The sequence below is a fragment of the Dipodomys spectabilis genome, unplaced genomic scaffold (assembly GCF_019054845.1).
Source record: "Dipodomys spectabilis isolate Male_0828 unplaced genomic scaffold, ASM1905484v1 ptg000009l, whole genome shotgun sequence".
In the NCBI taxonomy this organism is placed as follows: domain Eukaryota; kingdom Metazoa; phylum Chordata; class Mammalia; order Rodentia; family Heteromyidae; genus Dipodomys; species Dipodomys spectabilis.
Genome location: NW_024870686.1, coordinates 15,635,401 through 15,656,113, shown reverse-complemented (window position 1 = coordinate 15,656,113; position 20,713 = coordinate 15,635,401). Strand labels below are relative to the sequence as shown.

Genomic DNA, 20,713 nt, shown 5'->3' with positions numbered 1-20,713 from the left:
AGGCATAGAATTCCATTGTGTATATATACTACATTTTCTTGATCCATTCATCTTCTGAGTGGCATCTGGGTTGGTTCCATATCTTAGCTATGGTAAATAATGCTGCAATAAACATACTTGTGCTGGTAGCTTTAGTATGGTCTTGTTTGTGATCATTTGGGTAAATGGCCAAAAGTGGGATTGTTAGGTCATAGGGAACCTCTATGTGGAGTCTTTTGAGGCCTCCATACTACTTTCCAAAGTGGTTGAACAAGTTTACACTCCCACCAACAATGCAGTAGGGTTCCCTTCTGTCCACATCCCCCCAGCATCTGTTTTTATTAGAGTTCTTGATTATAGCCATTCTAACTGGGGTGAGGTGGTATCTCAATGTTGTTTTGATTTGAAAACAAATCAAAGAAAGGTTGGACAAATGAGATTGCATGAAGTTGCAGAGCTTCTGCATGGCAAAGGATATAGCTAGCAAGATCAATAGAAAGCCCACGGATTCGGAGAAGATCTTCACTAGTCATACAACAGACAAGGGTCTCATATCTAAAATATACTTGGAACTCAAAAAATTAAATCCCCCAACAACAAATCCTCAAAGAAACAACTTCCCAATAAATAAGTGGGCTAAAGACTTAAAAAGAAACTTCTCTGAAGAGGAAATAAGAATGGCCAATAGACACATGAAGAAATGCTCAGTCAGAGGGGAGCTCTATATGGAGTCTTTTGAGGAACCTCCATACTACTTTCCAAAGTGGTTGAACAAGTTTACCCTCCCACCAACAATGCAGTAAGGTTCCCTTCTATCCACATCCTATCCAGCTTCTGTTGTTATTAGAGTTCTTGATTATAGCCATTCTAACTGGAATGAGGTGGTATCTCAATGTTGTTTTGATTTGCATTTCTTTTATGGCTAGGGAAGTTGAGCATTTCTTCATGTGTCTATTGGCCATCCTTCTTTCCTCTTCAGAGAAGTTTCTTTTTAAGTCTTTAGCCCACTTATTTATTGGGCAGCTGTTTCTTTGAGGATTTGTTGTTGAGGGATTTAATTTTTTGAGTTCCAGGTATATTTTAGATATGAGACCCTTGTCCATTGTATAGTTAGTGAAGATCTTCTCCCAAACCTTGGGCTTTCTATTGATCTTGCTAGCTATGTCCTTGACTCCACACAGAGCTCCCCTATGACCCAGCAATCCCACTTTTGGGCATTTACCCAAATGATAACAAACAAGACCACACTAAAGCTACCAGCACAAGTATGTTTACTGCAGTATTATTTACCATAGCTAAGATATGGAACCAACTCAGATGCCCCTCAGTAGATGAATGGATCAAGAAAATGTGATATATATACACAATGGAATTCTATGCTTCCATCAGAAAGAATGACATTGCCCCATTTGTTAGGAAATGGAAAGACTTGGAAAAAATTATATTAAGTGAAGTAAGCCAGGCCCAAAGAAACATAGGTCCCATGGTTTCCCTTATTTGCAATAACTAGTATATGTCTGAGACAAACAGAAACTGTCAGACAAGTTGATGTTAGGCAAAATGAACCCCAAGATAAGGATTCAAATGTTTTTTTTTCTTTCTTGTGATAGTTTCCAACATATTTATAAGATGATTTCTTTGTTGCTTTGTATGTACCTCCCCCAGGGTATAAGCCCTGCTTTCACTGTATTTGATGTTGATATAATTTGTGGAGGGGAAGGGAAATAACAAACTGTTTAAATAGGGTTACAGGTAGACCCATTACAACAATGAGATGTACAAGACATTATGTCGAAAAAGGAACTTTACAACTTTGGCAGGGTGGGGGTGGGGTGGGGGGTCTGGTGGGGGGGGTGGGGCTGTGGGAGTATAGAGGGGAAGGGATGGTATGGGGAAATGAAGGAGGAGGCAATAATGCTTGATAAGAAATGTACTCACTATCTTGCCCATGTAATTGTAACCCCTCTGTATGATATTTCCACATTAATAATAAAAAAAATGCTCATCCGCCCTAGCCATAAAAAAAATATAAATCAAAACAACATTGCGATACCGCTACATTTTCTTATTTGGCATCTTTACATCTGTCACTCCTCCACCACATCTGCTTATTCTAATGTCTCTTTGCTCTCATTCTTTTTATCCAGGTAGCTATCACCAGCCTACCAAACTAAATTTCTTTAGGAACTATTGGCTCACTACACATGTATCTTTCAGGTATAATAGATTAAAGGGTACCTCCCTATTTTCTGGAACAGAGTTCAAATTCTCTGGAATAACCACATCCCTTTATATTCTTCTTTGCCTCACTACTTCTTTCCCACAATTCCCCATTTGGGGTCAATGGAATCACTATTCCCATAATTTCCTTTACTTCTACTCCTAATCATGGAAGCATGACTTCTGTGAAGCGGAGCTCACTGCCTCTGCAGTGTTTCCTCATCCTCAGCTCCAGTGCTCACTCCTGACTCTTATGTCCCATCTTAACCCTGAATATTCTTCTCTCATCAAATGGTGAGCCCCAAGGGCACAGGAGCCTTCTGGTAAGTTCTTTGCTTCTTTGGTATGCAGAAAAGCAAACACCCCACTGTGGTCTGTTACAGCAAAGCAGAGCTTCATAGGAAGAACCGCGTGCCAGATGTTTCCCCAAAGTAACTTTATCCTCGTTTTATGAGAATCCCTTCATGAAAAGTTTACAAAGGTAAGACGACATTGTAATTCTGTCCATTAATGTACAATTTAGATTAAAACTAAATGTTTTAAAGTCCGAACTGTAAATTAGAAAGTTTTTTACCTACTTTGCATCCTGCAAAATAGTTGATTTCCCAAGTCTTGACCTTATTTAACACTCTCCTCTGCTTAAATATTAAGTGATAATATAAAATGCATCTGAGTTATACCAACACTGAATAATAGTCTCACAGAAAAAATTAAGGATACTTTCGGTTCATAATAAACTTAAGGAGAATGTGGCCTACCTTTTCACAAACCGGACTGTTGTCATTTGCATCAAGAACTTTCACTTCAACTATGGCTTTAGAAGAGAAAGTCCCGTCAGTTGCTGTGATTGTCAGAAGGTAGTTGTCCTTTTGTTCCCTGTCTAGGGGTTTCTTTACATAGACTTTCCATTCATTCTGTATATTTTCAACAGCAAACTGTCCCAAAGTATCGCCTCCTATTAAATCAATGGAGGAAGATTACAAATTTGTTGAACTCAAAGGGTAATTAATGGGAAAAAGAAACTGTAAGATAGATACATAGTGTTACAATTAAAAATTTAAGAATTTATAAATAAGCAAAATTCATATATATTAGGCTTTCTCCTTACAAAAGAAAAACACCTCAAAGCATCACTAAAATGTGTACTTAAACACAGCAGCTATAATGCATTTTTATCTAAGTTATACCTAGTGCATAAGAAATATATCAACAGAATGATATCAACAGTTCAATACAAGGAGTCATAATAAAAAATCATGTCTAGTGCTAAAACACTTGAAATGCAGCTTCACAGATTTCTCTTTTAGATTTTTTTTTTTTTTTTGTCAGTTACTGTGTTGAACTCGGGGCTTCCTGCTCTTGCTTGGCTAAGCTTTTTCTGCTCCAGGCTGGAGCTTCTACCATTTGAGTCATGACAGCCACTTCTGGCTTTTTGCTGGTTAACTAGAGATAAGCTTGCTATGAACAGCTATTCTCAGATATCTTCCTCTTGAGTAGCTTAGGATTACAGATGTGAATTGCCAGTGCCCAGCTTATTATGGACTAAAACCTCTAACTCTCAACTTCCTTAAAATCCCAGCTAACATACTTGTAATACAATTCAACTTAAACCATGTGATTGAAATTCTTTCTTTTGTATGTGTGTGCCAGTACTGGGGCTTGAACTCAGGACTTGGGCTCTGTCCTTGAGCATCTCTATGCTCAAGGCTAGTGCTCTACCACTTGTGTCACAATACCACTTCCAGCTTTTTCTGTTTATGTGGTACTGAGGAATCAAACCCAGGGCTTCATGCATGCTAGACAAGCAATCTACCACTAAGCCACATTCCCAGCCATAGCGGAAATACTTTACCTGTTATAAAATATGTAACTTGTCTGTTAATCTCTTCAGAATCAGCATCAGTGGTACTTAAGATGGCAATTACACCCCCTGGAGGATCATCTTCACTCACGGTCCCTTTGTAAATCTCGGCTGTGAACCGTGGTGGACTATCATTAACATCAGTGACGGTAACATCTACAAGGGCTGTGGAAGACAACTGCACCTTGTCACCATGATCTGATGCAACCACTTTAATCTGGTAACTGCGTCTCTCTTCATGGTCAAGTTCCTTCAGAGTTGTAATCCAGCCTGTTTCTACATTAATGGCAAAAGACTCAATGATGTCCACACTTTGTGACTGGTCTAGACTGTACATAATTTGGCCATTGGCTCCTGAATCCAGGTCAGATGCTCTGACCTGGATGACTTTACTGCCCCCTGGCAGGTTTTCAACAATAAATGCTTCATAGGGATTGGATTCCAAGACTGGGCTGTTATCATTTGCATCTTTCACTTGGATACTAACATCTACAGAAGCCACTACTTCATAATCATCATGAATGCACCTGGCGAGTATGGCAAATTGATACCACTTTGTCGTCTCATGATCAAGCCTCTTCTCCAGTTTCAGTCTCCCACTCTGTCTGTCAATCACAAAGAATTCATCTCTATTACTTTCTGGGGTGTTCCCTTTGATGAGGCTATACAAAACAGCACCGCTATGTTCTGCTCTGATGAGATCTATTTCGGTACCAATGGGCATGTCTTCTGAAACAGTGTAGGTATAAAAAGGCTCTGAAAATTTTGGAAGCTTTATTTCCGGTGGAAGTATTTTTACATAGACAGGAACAACAGATTCTTTTGATGGTGACCCATTATCTACAGCTCTCACAAAGAAAGTAAAGATCTCATTTTCTAAACCAACTAGACTTTCCTTTGTGGTAATTATGCCTGAGAGTGTGTTAATTTCCAAATTTTCCATAACACTTTCAGAATCTGCTTCGATGGTATAAGTGACATCAGCATTGGATCCCTCATCAGCATCGCTGGCAAAAACTTTAATGACTGATGTTCCTTTGGCTACACTGGATCCGACGTTTACCTCATACTTGGTTGCTCGGAACTGTGGAGCATTATCATTGTCATCTGTTAGGATGACATTAATGGTGCAGAAAGCAACTTTTCCTCCAGCATCCTTAGCCATCAGGCGAACTGAGATCACTTTCTCTGTTGGAGTCTCTCGATCAAGTTTTTCCGAAGTGAATATCTGTCCTCTGTCATTTATGTAAAATCTGTCTTTGGCAAAGTCATTTACAATATGGTAAGTGATGTGTCCATAAATGCCAGAGTCCCTATCAGTCGCTTTGACCTCAACCACTAGGGTATGCAAGGGAGCGTTCTCCGCCAGTTCCACTTCATATTCATTCTGAAGAAAAACAGGACTGTGCAAATTACTTCCAATTACAGTTACATGAACCTGGACTGAACTTCTAAAAACCCCATCAGAAACAGAAACATTGAGTGCATAGAATGGCTTCAAGGTGTGCCGTCGCAGGTTTGAGAGTGTGATAATCCCTGTTTTGCTGTCAATGACAAAATTTTTATGATCGTTGCCAGACACAATGGAATATTCCAACTTGTCTATGTCTGTACTGTCTGCATCATAGGCTTTTACACATATCACAAAATGCCCATGAGCGGCATGCTCACTGATTTTGGCTTGGTAAATCTGTTGGTCGAAGAGTGGCGGATTGTCATTGAGGTCAGTGACGTCCACGGTGATGATTACTTCACTGCTCAGCTGGGGCATGCCTCCATCAACAGCTCTTACGAAAATCTTGTGCTGTGGGAACTGCTCATAATCCAAAGTTCTGACAAGTGAAATGAGACCAGTGCTGCTGTCTATATGAAAATGGTCATGACTCTTACTATGATTTCCAAACATCTGGTAGGAAATTCCCCTGTTTGGTTCTGAATCAGCATCCGTGGCTCTAACTTGAACGACCGATGTTCCAATTACAGATGCCTCTGACAGGGTCGCAGAGTAAGACAGTTGCACAAACATGGGAGGGTTATCATTGATGTCTTCCACTATGATGTCAACGAATACTTCAGCATGAGCCCCAGTTAAGGAGTCTGTAGCACGAATGCTCAGTTTATACGCCGGGTGGGACTCAAAATCCAGAGGAGCTATGACATTGATAACTCCAGTATTGAAGTTAATGGTGAACTGACTAAATGGATCTCCATCTGTGATGCTGTAGAACACTTTCAAACCTTCTGGACTATTGGCTTGGATGTGAACCACTGGGCTATGCATCTGGATGTTTTCTGGGATCTCTGCACTGTAGAAAGGTTTTTCAAACACAGGCATGGCTTTATTCATAACTGTGATTGGAACGATAACTTCAGCTGAAAAAGGTGGGTTTCCCCTATCTTTTGCAACTACTGTGACAAGATATTCTTTATTTAAGGTGTCAAGTTCAAATTGCTTTTTCAGAGAAATTTCACCAGAGGGTCCAATTTGAAAGTGGTCATGATGCTCCTTCAGGTAGTAGTGTACTTCCCCATTTCTGCCACTATCTCTGTCTACAGCAGTGACGGAACGAATGATATGGCCTACCTCGGTATCTACCTTAACAACTGCATAGTAGGGAAGATTGACAAACACTGGTGCATTATCGTTTTGATCTTCGACAGTGACTTTAACAATAACATGGGCCACTGCCGAAGGCTTATGTTCTTGGGTCACTTCGACAACCACATCGAACAACTCTTGCTGCTCACGATCAAATGGGAGGCCAGTGGTTGACAGCACTCCTGAAGTACGGCTGATTTTAAATCTGCGATCTGGATTAAGGATGTGATAGAACAAAGGCTCGTTGATTGGATTCCCAATAGCAGTAATGACAGCTAATGTCCTGGCTTCAGTGGAGTTCTCTTTCACTTTTGCAGAGTAGAAATCTTGGGTAAACTTCAATTGACTTTCTTTGCTTTCTTTCACATTAACTTTCACAGAGGTAAAGCTGGTAAATCTGCCATCTGAAGCTCTGATGGTTAACTCATAACGACTTCTTAACTGAGTTGTGTTTTGTACAGTTATAGTGCCAGTCTTGTAATCCATAGAAAACTTCTCCCCAATGTTGCCTTCTGTGATGGAGTATATTAACTGGGAGAATGCACTGGAATCAGCATCTGTAGCATTTACTGTGATGACTTTTACACCTTTGTATGTTGGCAACAAAAGAGATGTTTCATATAATGACCTGGAGAATACAGGAGGGCAATCATTGATGTCAATTACATGTATAGTGACATTAGCAGCATATTCAGCAAACAGACGTGGTGTTCCCATGTCATGCACTTGCACAGTGAAGTGAAAAACACTTGTTTCTTCATAGTCCAAACTTAGGACTGTGTGAATAGCACCAGTGCTGGAGTCAATAGCAAAATACTTATGCACAGAAGGTTCGACAATGTGATACACAAGCAAGGCATTGGATTCTTTATCTGCATCAGTTGCTCGAATCACTAGGGGGGCATTGCTGTCTGTGAGGACAACACTGTTGATGGATGCAGATTCACTAATGAGTCCTGAATATTCTGGCTGTATGAAAACTGGTGAGTTGTCATTCTCATCCTGCAGGTGCACTAGAACGGTTGTATTGGTGGATAAACCAGCCATGTTGGTTCCTTGTACTGTCAACATATAAACTGGCAAAGTTTCAAAATCCAGGGCTTTCTGAGTGATGATACTTCCAGAATGGGGATTGATATCAAAAGCATCACCTAGATTCCCATCTTTTATTTCATATACCACTGACGACTGACTATGGGCTGTAACCATTCCAACAAAACTTCCGATGCTGATAGTCTCACTAATTTCCACAGAGTATTCCTTGGATGTAAACTTGGGAGAGGCGTTGTCAGCAATCGTGACAATGATGTGTACAGAAGTAATTTCACTCAGTGGTGGGTCACCTTGATCAGTAGCTTTTACTATCAAATCATATTCTAGTTGGTTACTTCGATCTAATTCTTTGGCAGTTTTTAGAGAGCCCAAGATGGGATCAATTGTAAAAGAATTTCCAATATTTCCTAGAAGGCCAGAAAAACAAAAACAAAACATGTTAGAGATAAGCACAAGGACCAACAGAAGTTACTAGTTGAAGAAAAGAAATCTTTCTTCAAAGATATTCTGACACTCAGAAGTGCAGGTTAAAAAATTAACATTTGAATAGAACCTTTGTTTCATTTGTTACCCACCCAAAAGAAGGCATGCTTTTCAGAAATTTGACCACAAATTGTTACAAATAAAAAGCAGAAGGATTATTATATACCTAAAGCCAATGCACTTTCTACTGGTTTAACTAGAAATGCACTGAGGAAAGACATGGCCATCCTTCCACTAAGAAGCAAGCTAGTAAATGGTTTTCCAATAGTCCCTCAAAATCTTTCTAGAACATATTTTATCCGTTGAGCATTTACCCCCTTGCCATTTCTCAAGATTCCTATTTATTATTCAAGGGAAGATTATAATTCACGAGGCAAATTTACACCATCATCCAAGAAAATTATCCCTTATTTTAAATAATGGAACTAAGAAACAATTTACTTAAGTAAATTTTGAGAATTTAAAAAAAAAAATTTCCTTCTTAATCTTTTTCAGGTCAATTTATTTTCCAGTGCTCTTAAGAAGGGGACGCTGTGCTTCTGAAGACACATGTGGCAATGTCTGATTGTTAAACTGGGAATGCAGTGTGTTACTGGCATTGGAGAGGACAGGAATGCTGGGAAATCCCCTTCAATACCCAGGATAGCCCCGCTACAATTTATCTAACTCCAAATGCCCAGAATGCTGCAGCTGAGAAACAAGCTCCCAAGAAAGACTGTTTTATTTCAGGCCTTTCCAGACTATACTAACATAGATTTAGATCTAACCTCAACTCCACAGTGGGCCATAGTTTCGTATCTTTGAAGAACCTCGCAGTTCTTGATAGCCTTTTGAACAGATCAAGGCTGTGTGAAGATGCTTACGTTGGATCCATCCATCCCTTTTCTGTTTCATACGTCCAGAATGCATTATTTTAGTCATAACACTGAATTTATTCTTCCCCAAAGAACTATTAAACTTTTCCCCAAACCAAGTTCCCTTAACTACTTTGTCAAGATCTTCCTCCTCCAGGCTTGCAATCAATGTGGCATTTCACAGACCAGAGCTACTTCGGTGTGGTCTGCAAACCAGGGAATTAACCAAGCACTTCTGTCTCCACCTCATTAACACGAAACATTACCTCTAACAGTCTTCATTTCCTTCCTTTCAAAAATCCCTTCCAAAAATCCCTGACAATTTTTCCTAAAGTCAGACCCAGCCTGGTTTTCATTACGTCTGTCGGGTTATGAATCCAGGCCTCCAGGCAGTGCCTCCGTCTGTGGAGGCCCTGAGGCTCTGAGCTGAACCCTGGCCCAAGAACAGTGTTCTGGTTCCTCTGCCAGGCTGCTCAGACACTAATTTCCGGCCTGTCTGTTTTAGAAGAGTCAGTGATCCCAGGATCTCTCTCACTGTATCTGTAGTCAGTCATCAGAACTTAAAGTCCTTTCTTCATGCTATCTGAGCCACACCCTAACCTGTCAAATTGTGAAAGATTGCCTGGCCTGACACGGGAGACTCTGGTAACCCTTGCCAGATGCCATCACTCCTTGGGCTTTGTACTTACATTTTTACTTACATCTGTTTTGACAAAGCAGCTGACCTGTCAAAGTTTGTTCTTGCTCATCTTTCTGTCTTACATATTTTCTAGAGTGAAGCCTTATGCTCAGTGAGGCCTCCGGCATGCCAAGTCTCAGATGCAGGAGCAGCCTGGTAGTATCAGAATGCACTACTTCCTGCACAACCTGTTTCCTACCTCCAGCCATGCTGGCATTCTTTTTGCCCTTCCATCAAGAGAGGATACTTTTATATGACCTCAGGAGCTTTGTATCTGCTGTGTCTTCTCCTCACATAGCCTTGCTCCACCCTTCACCACTCATTCATTGATTCAGCCTTTAGCTGGACTCCTTATTCAGTATGCCTCTTCCTCTCCCCTACCTACTTTTTTTTTAGTAGGATGTATAATAATCTTGCTTTTTATGAGCCAAAAATTCAGAAATATTCTTTATCAGCTAGAGCATCCTAACTGATAGTAACTCTGAGCTTGTCCCTGATATCAAGAAAGTTAAGCTGGAATCCAGATAGTGACTTAATACATGGCTTCAACACATAAATCAAAAACGAAAGCTTCAGAATTCTGGAGGAGCCATCAGTAACACGGTTTGGGGAAAAATAGTGGAGGCTGCTGATTGGCATGAAAGTTCTCCTGCTGATAACTGGCAGATTCAGCAAACTCTGAGATACATCTATAGTATTTGTGAACAAGCTAATAAGGCTGTGGGTTTTAGAAGTGTGTCCTGGGTTGGGGGCTCATTCATTCACTAAAGCTGAGATATGGTAATCTTAAATTGTCCTCTGTATTTAAACATTAGAGCAATGTTTGCTCTTAAGTCACAATTATATTCCCCACAGGGAGTGTAGAAGAGATGTCAGAGTACTGTGTGATAGGGCAATCTCTCCCAATTTACAATCCTAGTTATCTTTAAGTTTGAGGAAGACCCAATTCTAATTAATAAATGTATTTACTGAGTGTCTTCTATATCCAGGCACCACAAATATCAGGGTAGTACTCTTATCTACTTTTAAAAATGACACAAAGAGGAGCTGGGAAGGTGGCTCAGTGGTAGAGCGCTTGCCTTGCATGCATGAGGCCCTGGGTTCAATTCCTCAGAACCACATAAGCAAAAAGAAAAAAGCCGGAAGTGGTGCTGTGGCTCAAGTGGCAGAGTGCTAGCCTTGAGCTGAAGAGCTAAGGGATAGTGCCCAAGCCCAGAGTTCAGGCCCCATGACTGGACACCCCCCCAAAAAAAAATGACACAAAGAGAAAGACTATACAACCCAGGGGTTGGCACTGGCATGTCTTCAGAGCATAACTCAATTGTTACTGAAAATGTATCTTTTCATTAAATTCTTTTTTTCCCTAAAAACTTCTAATCAGACTAAAGTTTTCCTCAATAAATTGTTGCTAATTAAACATGCAGTGTTTTGAAATTTATTAAATGTAATATGATGTAAATTGAAACCAGCTGAATTAATGGTTAAATGAAAAGCAGTATGAGAATTTTACAGTTCCTATTACACACACACACACACACACACACGCTTATTAATGGTAGTGGTTGCCTACAAATTGTTTACCATAATTTCACATGATCAAAACTATGAAAGTATCTTCAAAGTTCCAATTTCACACTGGAACGGTCTACTGGCCCTATCTCTTCTTTGAGAGGGGAGAGTTCCATTCTTAGAATACCACATTACTAACTCCATCAGTCATTGCAAGTATTCAAAGAATGCACATGCCTCTTTCAGACACCAACAATCATATTTTAACCACCCAGTTGTTGAAAATTATGTGAAAGCTAAGGAAAAGTTTAACATTTTCTCCTACATAAGCCCAGTTAGTTTGTGTATGACAAAAATCACTGTATTGAAATGCTCAGGCATGCACAAGTGGAATGTACTGTTTTTCTAACTGCCAAGTCTCTGAAGCAGTGGGAAAATACCTTATCTTTATTCAAGACATTAACAAAGCAATTGACCGTTGCCATCATAAGCAGCACACAGAATCTTTTTTTGTAATAACCTCAATTTGAAATAGAAATAGATAAAAATTTAAATATGTAAAGAAATAAAACTGGTTTAACTACACAAGGCATACAAGTACATATTCTGTTAAAATATTCTCCGTTAACTCAGATATTTATTACATGATATATAAACAATGTATGCCTGAGACATATATATACATACATATATACATTATCTATATATGTAGAGCTTTAGATTTATAGAAAAAAAAGACCAAGTAAAATGGAAGATTTCAATTCTCTAAAATCATTACAAAGACAGAAGAGTGAAAGACTGTACTTCTTGTACTAACAATGTGTTGAAGAAAGCAGAAAATTAAACTTCTTAGTATTTCACCACTTACTTATGATACCTACATTAATAAGGAAATCCTGACACAATGCCACCTCTGACTGCATAAATATGCTCCACACCAGAGGTCTTTTCTTTCAAAACACATACGCGAAGTGTACCATTCTAGCTCAAACATGAATGCCACTTGCGTGTCAGGCACATAAAATGACCTTCATTACTCTGTATGATATGAGTGAGTGTGTGAACAGCAACATAGCACAGAAGAGAGTTAGAGTGGGGGGACCTGCTCTGTGCTGCAACTGCTTCTTAGTAATCCTCCTTATCAAAAACAGGACTCTGCATCTTCTGCCAATCACATGTACAAACGCCCAGACCCACAGGCACAGTTGGTCTTCCTGATTCTTTCTGCCTCCAGGCCAACTGTAGTAGGGTTCTTCAGCCTTGAACATTTCTCTGACCTTACAATCATTCAACTCCACCTGACAGGATATGGGGGTAAAGGTGTAGGGTAAAGAAAGCTAAACTTAGGATGGAGTAGGAGAGACAGGACACTCACTTTCCCAAAATTGACTCAAAAAGAATTGGACAGGTCAGCACTATCATGGAATTTCCTGCTCTGCCCAAGAGAAAATTGCTCTCTGAATAAAAATATAATGTTAAATTACTAGGCCATCATTTTCTTAAGTGTGTTTCACAGTTAACCAATATTCTGGAAGAAATAACTTTGTGGTTACAATAACTTTAGCAATACTGAATTGGCTACATAGATATTTTCTTTTCCACTGGGCTTATAAGTCTTAAGTTATTTTAATATTGTGAAGCCCCAAGAACTCCTGAGACCCAAACCTACTAGAATTTTTATCGCTGTTCTCTGCTGAGTTAAAAAAAGAAAAATAGTAAGTAAAATCTTCTTTTTCTTCGGCATGTAAAACAGCAGCTAAAGATCAAGTTAAGCAATGTTTGCAGTGATACAAAATTTTTGTAGTGATACTCCAATACTTACAACTGATTTTAGAAAAGAAAAAAAAATTCTAACAAATACAAAAGTTAAAAACCCTTGAGTGCTCCAAAATTACCTGATTCGATTGAGTACAATACTTCAGCATTTTTCCCTTTGTCTTTGTCCAGAGCTGTAACCTGCAACACAACTGAGCCGACAGCAGCTGACTCATAAACCCGTCCTTCATAAGAGGAACTGGTGAACCATGGGGCATGGTCATTTGTGTCACTGACGTTAACGATGATCCTTGCAAAGTTGCGTTTTACAGGCACATCTTGATCCCGTACCTAGAAGAACCAACATACGACCAATCAGGTTGAGGTTTCTTTCATGGATTAAAGAGCACTATCGCCCTCAAACACAGGAAACTACTCTTCAGGAGCCAAAAGGGGTGAGAAGGACAAGCAGATGTCATACCATGACTGTAAGAATATGCTGGTGAATGGCTTCATGATCAAGTTTTTCAGACGTGTACAGGGAGCCGGTTGCAGGGTCAAGGCGGAATTTTTTGAGACTCAGTGGGTCTATACTACTCTGCAGAGTGTAGATTAGCTTGTTTTTCTCATCTTTATCCATAGCGCTGATTTGCAGTATTTCTGTTTCTGGCACTGTATCTTCAGGAATAACAACTTCATATTTTGATGTAGAAAACTGAGGGCGATGGTCATTTGTATCTATCACTTTGATGAATACCTACAGTGAGTGACAAAGGGTCACAAAATAATTAAATGACTAATTATGATACTTTAATATTAAAAGAGTCAACACTAAAACCACATACACATTGGAAAAAAGCTGGTATTTTAGCAAAATTAGAAAACACAAATGAGAAATAGAAGTAAAAAGATCTAGACTCAAAAAAAGTTAAAAAACTTCTCACTTGTAATTACTTAAAATATTTGAGTGAGGTAATAAAATACTATTCACACTTAAAACTTTCTTTCTAAAATACAGACTTAATTTCTCTTCAGCGAGACCTCTGTAGGTAACAAGAGAAAATGGAGAATTTACTTTGCCAGGAATTGTAGGCAACATGTTCCCAACGTTACATTTGAATATGTAACTATTTATCAACTGAGGCAAATAAGAGAGAGATGCAGACCAAGAGATGCAAACTGAAAGAATGTGCAATGTTGTTCCAATCAAGAAAAAACTGACTTAGGTTGCTAAGTTACCTGGAGACACAAAGAAGGTAAGGCAATGAATGTGAGCGGAAGCAATGGCAGGCAGCACCTTAGAAGAGAGCAGTAACATGGACAGCACACAGGGGCTGCACCTGCAGAGCACCTGCATTTACACTGCCTCGCCTTACTCCTGCTGTATGGAGGATGCTCCCTGTGTAACCCACAATGTCTCCTAAGCACTCTCACATATGCCATCTGCTGCCACTAACCTGCCTAACAAAACCTGCTCTGCTGGCCCTTGAGTTTCACTCAGAAAGCCAAGTCTACCTTGCTATGCTCTGGTGCTTTATCAGCGCAGATCTGGATTTCTGTGTTCCTTTCCGTGTGAAATCTGTGGCTCTGCTCTCTCCCAAATGGTTATCTCTTTCTTGTCAGTCCCAGACTGGAAATCCAAACCTAAATACTAGTTGTTCCCTTTGTCCTATGCTATTACAGGTCAACTTGAGCTTTTTTATATTCTTATTTCCCTGACCAAAATTCATTCATGAGGATATAATCAAGATTCTGAAAATGAACTCAAATTATCAAATTACAATGAAGCACTAAAATTTAAGAGAAAATGAATCGAGAACATATTTCTGAGATTTTTAAAGAATTTGTTAATGTATATCATTCATTCTGAGGTTTTCGTACCCTCCTTCCCTCAACTGGGTTCACTGGAGGGTAGTGAGTTTTTTTTTTTTTTCCTTTTTATTGTTATCTTTAAGTAGTTGTACAAAGGAGTTGCCATTTAACAAAGCAGTTTATGAATACAATATATCTTAATCAGTGACACCCTATCATTAGTCTCATCCATCCCTCCCCTACCTACCTTTCTCTTATCTTCTCTATTTTGTATGCTAAATTGGATTCTTCATTCTAGCTAAGAGCATAATTTGGGGAGAAGAGATGCATTGCTAAGAATTCATTTGTACAACAGATGCTAGAGGTACAGGTGGGACTGTTAGAAATGAGCATGCCTGATCGAGGGCCACTTCCAAAAAGCCTAGACATCTGCTCAGCCAATTTTGTAAGCTGTACACTAAGCTTTCTCGAAGAGCTTCCCTGCCATATCAATCTCTGCAGCATCTTCATGTTTTATTCCTGCCTACAGTTTCTGAAGTTCAGTTTAGGGGGCTTATGACTCTGCTCATAACTACAATTAGAACAATAATCAATAAAACGGAAATTTCAGGACTGACAAAAACTCATACCAAAAATAAAATTGCAAAGTGAATCCACAAAAGCATCACATAGTATACACAATTCTATGTCCATTACTAATCATAAGTTTTTACAGAAAGGAATAAAATATTTTCACAACTGAGCTTAGACTATTTGCTTATTTGTTCACTGGAAATACACCATGTACAATATTTTTATAATTCAATGCAACTAACTGATTTTATCAGGTGACTAGCTCAGAAAGATTTAAAGGGACAAAACTTTAAAAAAAAATGATTGAAAACTAGAACTTAGGAGCACTTCATCCTCTAATCTTAACTTCTTCCTTTTTAAGGACAGAGAAATCACACACAAGGTTTCTGTTTCTATCCCATTGTAATACAAGCTCATAGAAGGCATGATTTTTCTGTTACTGTCCACACTACTTGGCTTCCTAATACCTGGCATAGAACAAATGTTCAACAAGCCATTTGTTAAATGAATAAATGAACTACTCTCTGCCTCCTCCTGAAGGTACACACTGATTATTCATCCAGTAATGTTCCTTTTGTACAGCTCCATCAAAACATACTATCAACTGAAGAGAATTAACAGGAAAAGAGAATTTAATTTACAGGATTTAAACAAGTTTCAAGACCTAGCAATCTCACGATCTTCATCATGAGATAGGAACAAATAAAGATGGTAGGGGTGTTAAATTTCTGTAACTATTTAATCACATACAAACCAAGTAGAGATTTGTAGTTAATTTTCTCACTCCAAATAATGAGCTTGGGTATAAACTACATGAACATAACTTCTGATTTTAGAGCCTAACAGGGCACAATCAGCTGTCTGTGCCACCATGAACCCTAAAGGCAGGATGGTCTCCATCCTCTTGGGCCATACATACCAGCAATATCTGTAGCTCACTCACCTGAGTAAGGATTGTGCTTGTTCCGTCTGTCGCCTCAACTGTGAGGTTATAGTTTGACTTCTGTTCTGCATCAAGGGGTTTGGCAACAATGATGGTTCCAGTGCCCTTGTCCACGTCAAAATGACTGTCATAGTTGCCACCTGGTTTAAATGAGGACAACAGAAGAGCAAGTCACAGGATGAAAATCCCTCATTTATTTTGTAGCTTTCTGATACCTAACAGCAGTAAAAATTCACTTCTAATGTAACCATCAAAGGTAATCCCAGGAACCAGCATTTTGAAAGGAATACAATGCTTTAGGGCAATGCTGAACCCTAATTATCAAGGGAGCCAAGAATTGTGAGGAAGCCAGAAAGCAATTCGAAAGAGAGGGAAAACACTACAAACATTGCCCAAAAAAGTATCTCAATTTACTTTTCAGACATTCTTAATATTAATTTAATTTATATGTCAGTTTAAAAGCATTAATGGTCATATAAAAGTTTGTTTAAAAGAAATCTTTATGAAATTTTGAGCCTATTACTTGACTAAAATAACTATTAAAAACAAATGCTTCCCCTTTGTACAACTACTTAATAATTACAAACAAATGCTAACTGAAAAAAAACTAGTGATAGTTACTGCTAATTAGTTCTAGTTGTTATATACTATTTGAAAATGTTTTTCCATTATCAAACACAGAGCTATTTAAAGCAAAGCTGTCTGTCCTAGAAACAGCATCCTGATGTATCCTCAATTACATTGCAAATCTAACTCTTCAAATCTTCTCAACTTGAAATATTTATACCAATGAAATGAAATGGAAAAAAAAAATGAAGGCACAATTTTGGTTAAAATACCAAAAAAACAAAACAACACAGAGACACATGCAAAGTCTTCAATCAAACATAAAACTATGAATCTAAATATGCGTTAAGAGCTCTGCATTAAAAAAAAAAAGGTAGCAGAAGGGGTTAATGGCAGAGGGACCAATCAGATAAAGGAATGTGGTAAAGGGTGATGGAAGGTAAATATGATCAAAACATATTACACAAGTATAAAAATGCCAAAATGAACCCTAGTAATTTATATAATAGTAATAATAATAGTAATAAATAACAAATGAAAAAGTAGTTAATGTATTTGTAACTGGAATGGGTGACCACATATATACTGTGAGAAGAAACAGCAATGAAAACAGTCACTGGAAATTAAAAAAAAAAAAAGTTCAATATAAACTCAGTGCTTTTATTTTAGATCTCATAATCTGAAATAAATTATGGGATCTCAGCAGATACCTTCTGCTGTACAGTTCAGGTCACAAGTCATCTGAAAGATGTAAAACACTTCTCTAGCAAGTGTATCTCCTGGCACAGCCAAAGAGGAAAGCAAGCATGGAAAGCAAGCACAGAAGAAGAAGAAGAAGAGTCAGTCAAACCAGTTCCAAACACAACCAGATATGGAGTCAGGTACCACACAACAGCAAGCACTCTGACCATCTGGAAATGTGATCAAAGTTAAAGAAAAAGAATTACCTTAGTTATAATTAACCATGAAAATCACATTTTCCCTTAAAAATAAACGTTAATCGTTTCAGACCTGTTATCAACAATTATTTCATAGTGACCAAATATGGAGAAGACATCTCAACTGTGTAGTAGGAGAAAGTGTAAGACAGGGGACAGGGACAAAAACACCTGTCCTGCCCCCACCTGTGATCCCTCACCCTGAGCTCTATGAGCTTCATTTTCTTACAGAACATTTGCTCAGCTAAGCAGTGGCACAAGGAAAAGAAAGATGACATTCCAATTAGAGGTGAACTGCAATCCATACATTTGATTCAGAGTATCCTACTAATTAAAATACTGTGAAGAAACACAACCAACAGAGTAGAGTGATAAACGCCTGTAATCTCAGCTACTCAGAAGGCTGAAGCAAAAAACACTGCCAAGTTTGAGCCTACAAAATCTTAGTAAAACTGTCTCACAATGTAGGATGTAATACTAGCTATCAGGAGGCTGAGATCTGAAGATTCTGAAGTCAGCTCGGGCAGGAAAGTCTGTGAGACTCTTAGCTCTAAATTAATCAAAGAAAAAGCTGAAAGTGGTTCTGTGGCTCAAGTGGAAGACTGCTAGCGCTGAGTAAAAAGGAGCTCAGGGACAGCCCTAAGCCCAGAGTTCAAGCCACAGGACTGGGAAAAAAAAAAATTAGGATATAAGATGTCAAAGTCAAATTTGAAATTTTAAAATGTATATTGAATTGGCTACTACATTCTATGGGTGAGTTCACTCAATGACATAAAGGAAACATTTATGTAATGAGCCATGTTTCCTATGAAAATGAGGTAAATAAAAATAAAACCCTGAAGCTGACAGTCTAGTTTTTTTGAGTTACACAAATCAAAATCTGTAAGTTTATCCTCTACTAATCATTGACATATACAGTCACATAAGGACAGTTAGACATTCCAATAACTTCACTAAAAATAATGTGCCATATGTTTATATACATATACATACACACATATATATTAAAATTAGACTGGAACATTTAGGATTTTCTGAAACATCCTGACTCACTGAGAAAAAACTTACTAAATGTTAAATATTAATTACTTTATGTCTATAGAATACTTATTTTAAATAAGTTTAATATAAGTTATTGTATATTGTGAAGGTTTTTATAATCCAGGTATGACAATTTAAAGGAAATTCTCCGTCTCTAGATCTTACTCTCAATTTTAAATTCTCAATTTTAAACTCTCAGATGTGCACGAAAATGAGAAAAGCATATGCAATTCTTTTTCCTTCATGTCACTATACAAGGACAATGACTATATGATCTGTGAGCAATGCATACCAATGATGTCAAACCAAAGGGGTGTGCCAGGAGGCTCAACAGATATCACACCAATCATGTGAGCAACTGGATCACTTTCCATTACAGTGAAGGTAAAAACTGATTCCTCAAATGAAATTGGCTCGGGGGACGGTTTGGGTTTGGAGATCCATTCAATGTGGAGCCTGGTGGTCGATGACTTCTGAGGACGACCATTATCAACTGCCTTAATCTGTAAAACAGGAGCAGAAGGGTAAAAGCAACAAATCAGAAGCTACATCCCAACAATAAAATGTAGGATTGACTCTGTTTTCAAGCAAGGCCGTTTCAAACACTGAATAACCCTGTCTGTGTATACCATGCATTCCATGATTGATTCAAGAAAGCTGGACAGAAAGCTAATGAAAAAACAAACCCCCACTTTTTTTTGGGGGGGGGGTCCAGTCGCAGGGCCTGAACTCTGGGCCTGGGCGCTGTCCCTCAGCTCTTCAGCTCAAGGCTAGCGCTCTACCACTTGAGCCACAGCGCCACTTCCGGCTTTTTTTCTTTTTGCTTATGTGGTGCTGAGGAATCAAACCCAGGGCCTCAGGCATGCAAGGCAAGCGCTTTACCACTGAGCCAACTTCCCAGCCCCAAACCCCCACTTCTTAAACATAATAGAGCACTGCCTAATTGGGTCACGAACACCAAATCCATTTACTGAATAGATAATTGGAAGAGATATGAGACCAGGTTCACAAAGTGTGTAAGAAATTCAGATTTGATCTTCACTCACTGAAAGAATATCATATTCTCCAGCTGCAGAGAACTTTTTGGATGAAACCACTCCAGTTTTAGGTTCAATAAAAAATTTGCCATGCTCATTTCCATCCTCAATGCTGTAGGAGATTTCTGCATTGGGGCCTTCATCTTTATCTGTAGCTATCACTCGATACAGAGGCTCTCGTTTGGCATTTCTTTCTCGTTCTAGTTTGTCTCGCTCTGGGAGTCGGATTTTATAAAACTTCTGCAGGAATTGAGGTTTGTTGTCATTTTCATCGAGGATTTTCACAATTACTCTCGCAATGGTTGACTTGGGGGGTACACCATTGTCCGTCACAGTAACCTGTAGTTTAAAGGTAATAGATCAGCAATGTTTTAAAGATATATACAACAAGTGAACACCTTCTTCCTAAAGACAAGCAGCACTTGTATATGCTTCTTCAGTTCACACTGAAGGATGGCCCATACCATCCATCTCTTCTCACTTCAGCAACCACCCTCTATGGACATAAGTTATCCTTCCTGATATGCAAGGAGCTGAGCAGGAAAACACCTGGTAACTTCAGGCCTTCTTTACCATTCAGTATTCACTCCTTAACTATGGTCACTACAATGTGAACTTTGACAAAATGTGAAGCTACCAGTCATGGGTAGGACCTATACATAAGGAACTGGCTTTAAATACTTAAAGATTCCTTTAAGAAAATAATATACCCAATATATGTAGGCAAATTCTACCTAAAGTTTATTGCATTTAAAAACATCTATCATTTTAGTTTCATCAACAATATGCCAAAGCAACATTTTAAACTAT

General features: G+C 38.6%; 1 protein-coding gene across 1 annotated transcript in view; it reads right to left on the bottom strand.

Annotated features, from left to right (window-relative positions):
* Window positions 1-20,713, bottom strand: part of Fat1 (FAT atypical cadherin 1) — a 115,109-nt gene that overhangs the window by 25,655 nt on the left and 68,741 nt on the right. Inside the window, exons 5-11 of the mRNA XM_042700024.1 lie at window positions 19,913-20,242; window positions 19,159-19,369; window positions 16,321-16,460; window positions 13,474-13,749; window positions 13,133-13,343; window positions 4,052-8,119; window positions 2,958-3,154 (exon numbers count right to left, since the gene is read on the bottom strand). Of these exons, the coding sequence (XP_042555958.1) occupies window positions 2,958-3,154; window positions 4,052-8,119; window positions 13,133-13,343; window positions 13,474-13,749; window positions 16,321-16,460; window positions 19,159-19,369; window positions 19,913-20,242 (5,433 nt within the window). The remainder of the gene's footprint in view (window positions 1-2,957; window positions 3,155-4,051; window positions 8,120-13,132; window positions 13,344-13,473; window positions 13,750-16,320; window positions 16,461-19,158; window positions 19,370-19,912; window positions 20,243-20,713) is intronic.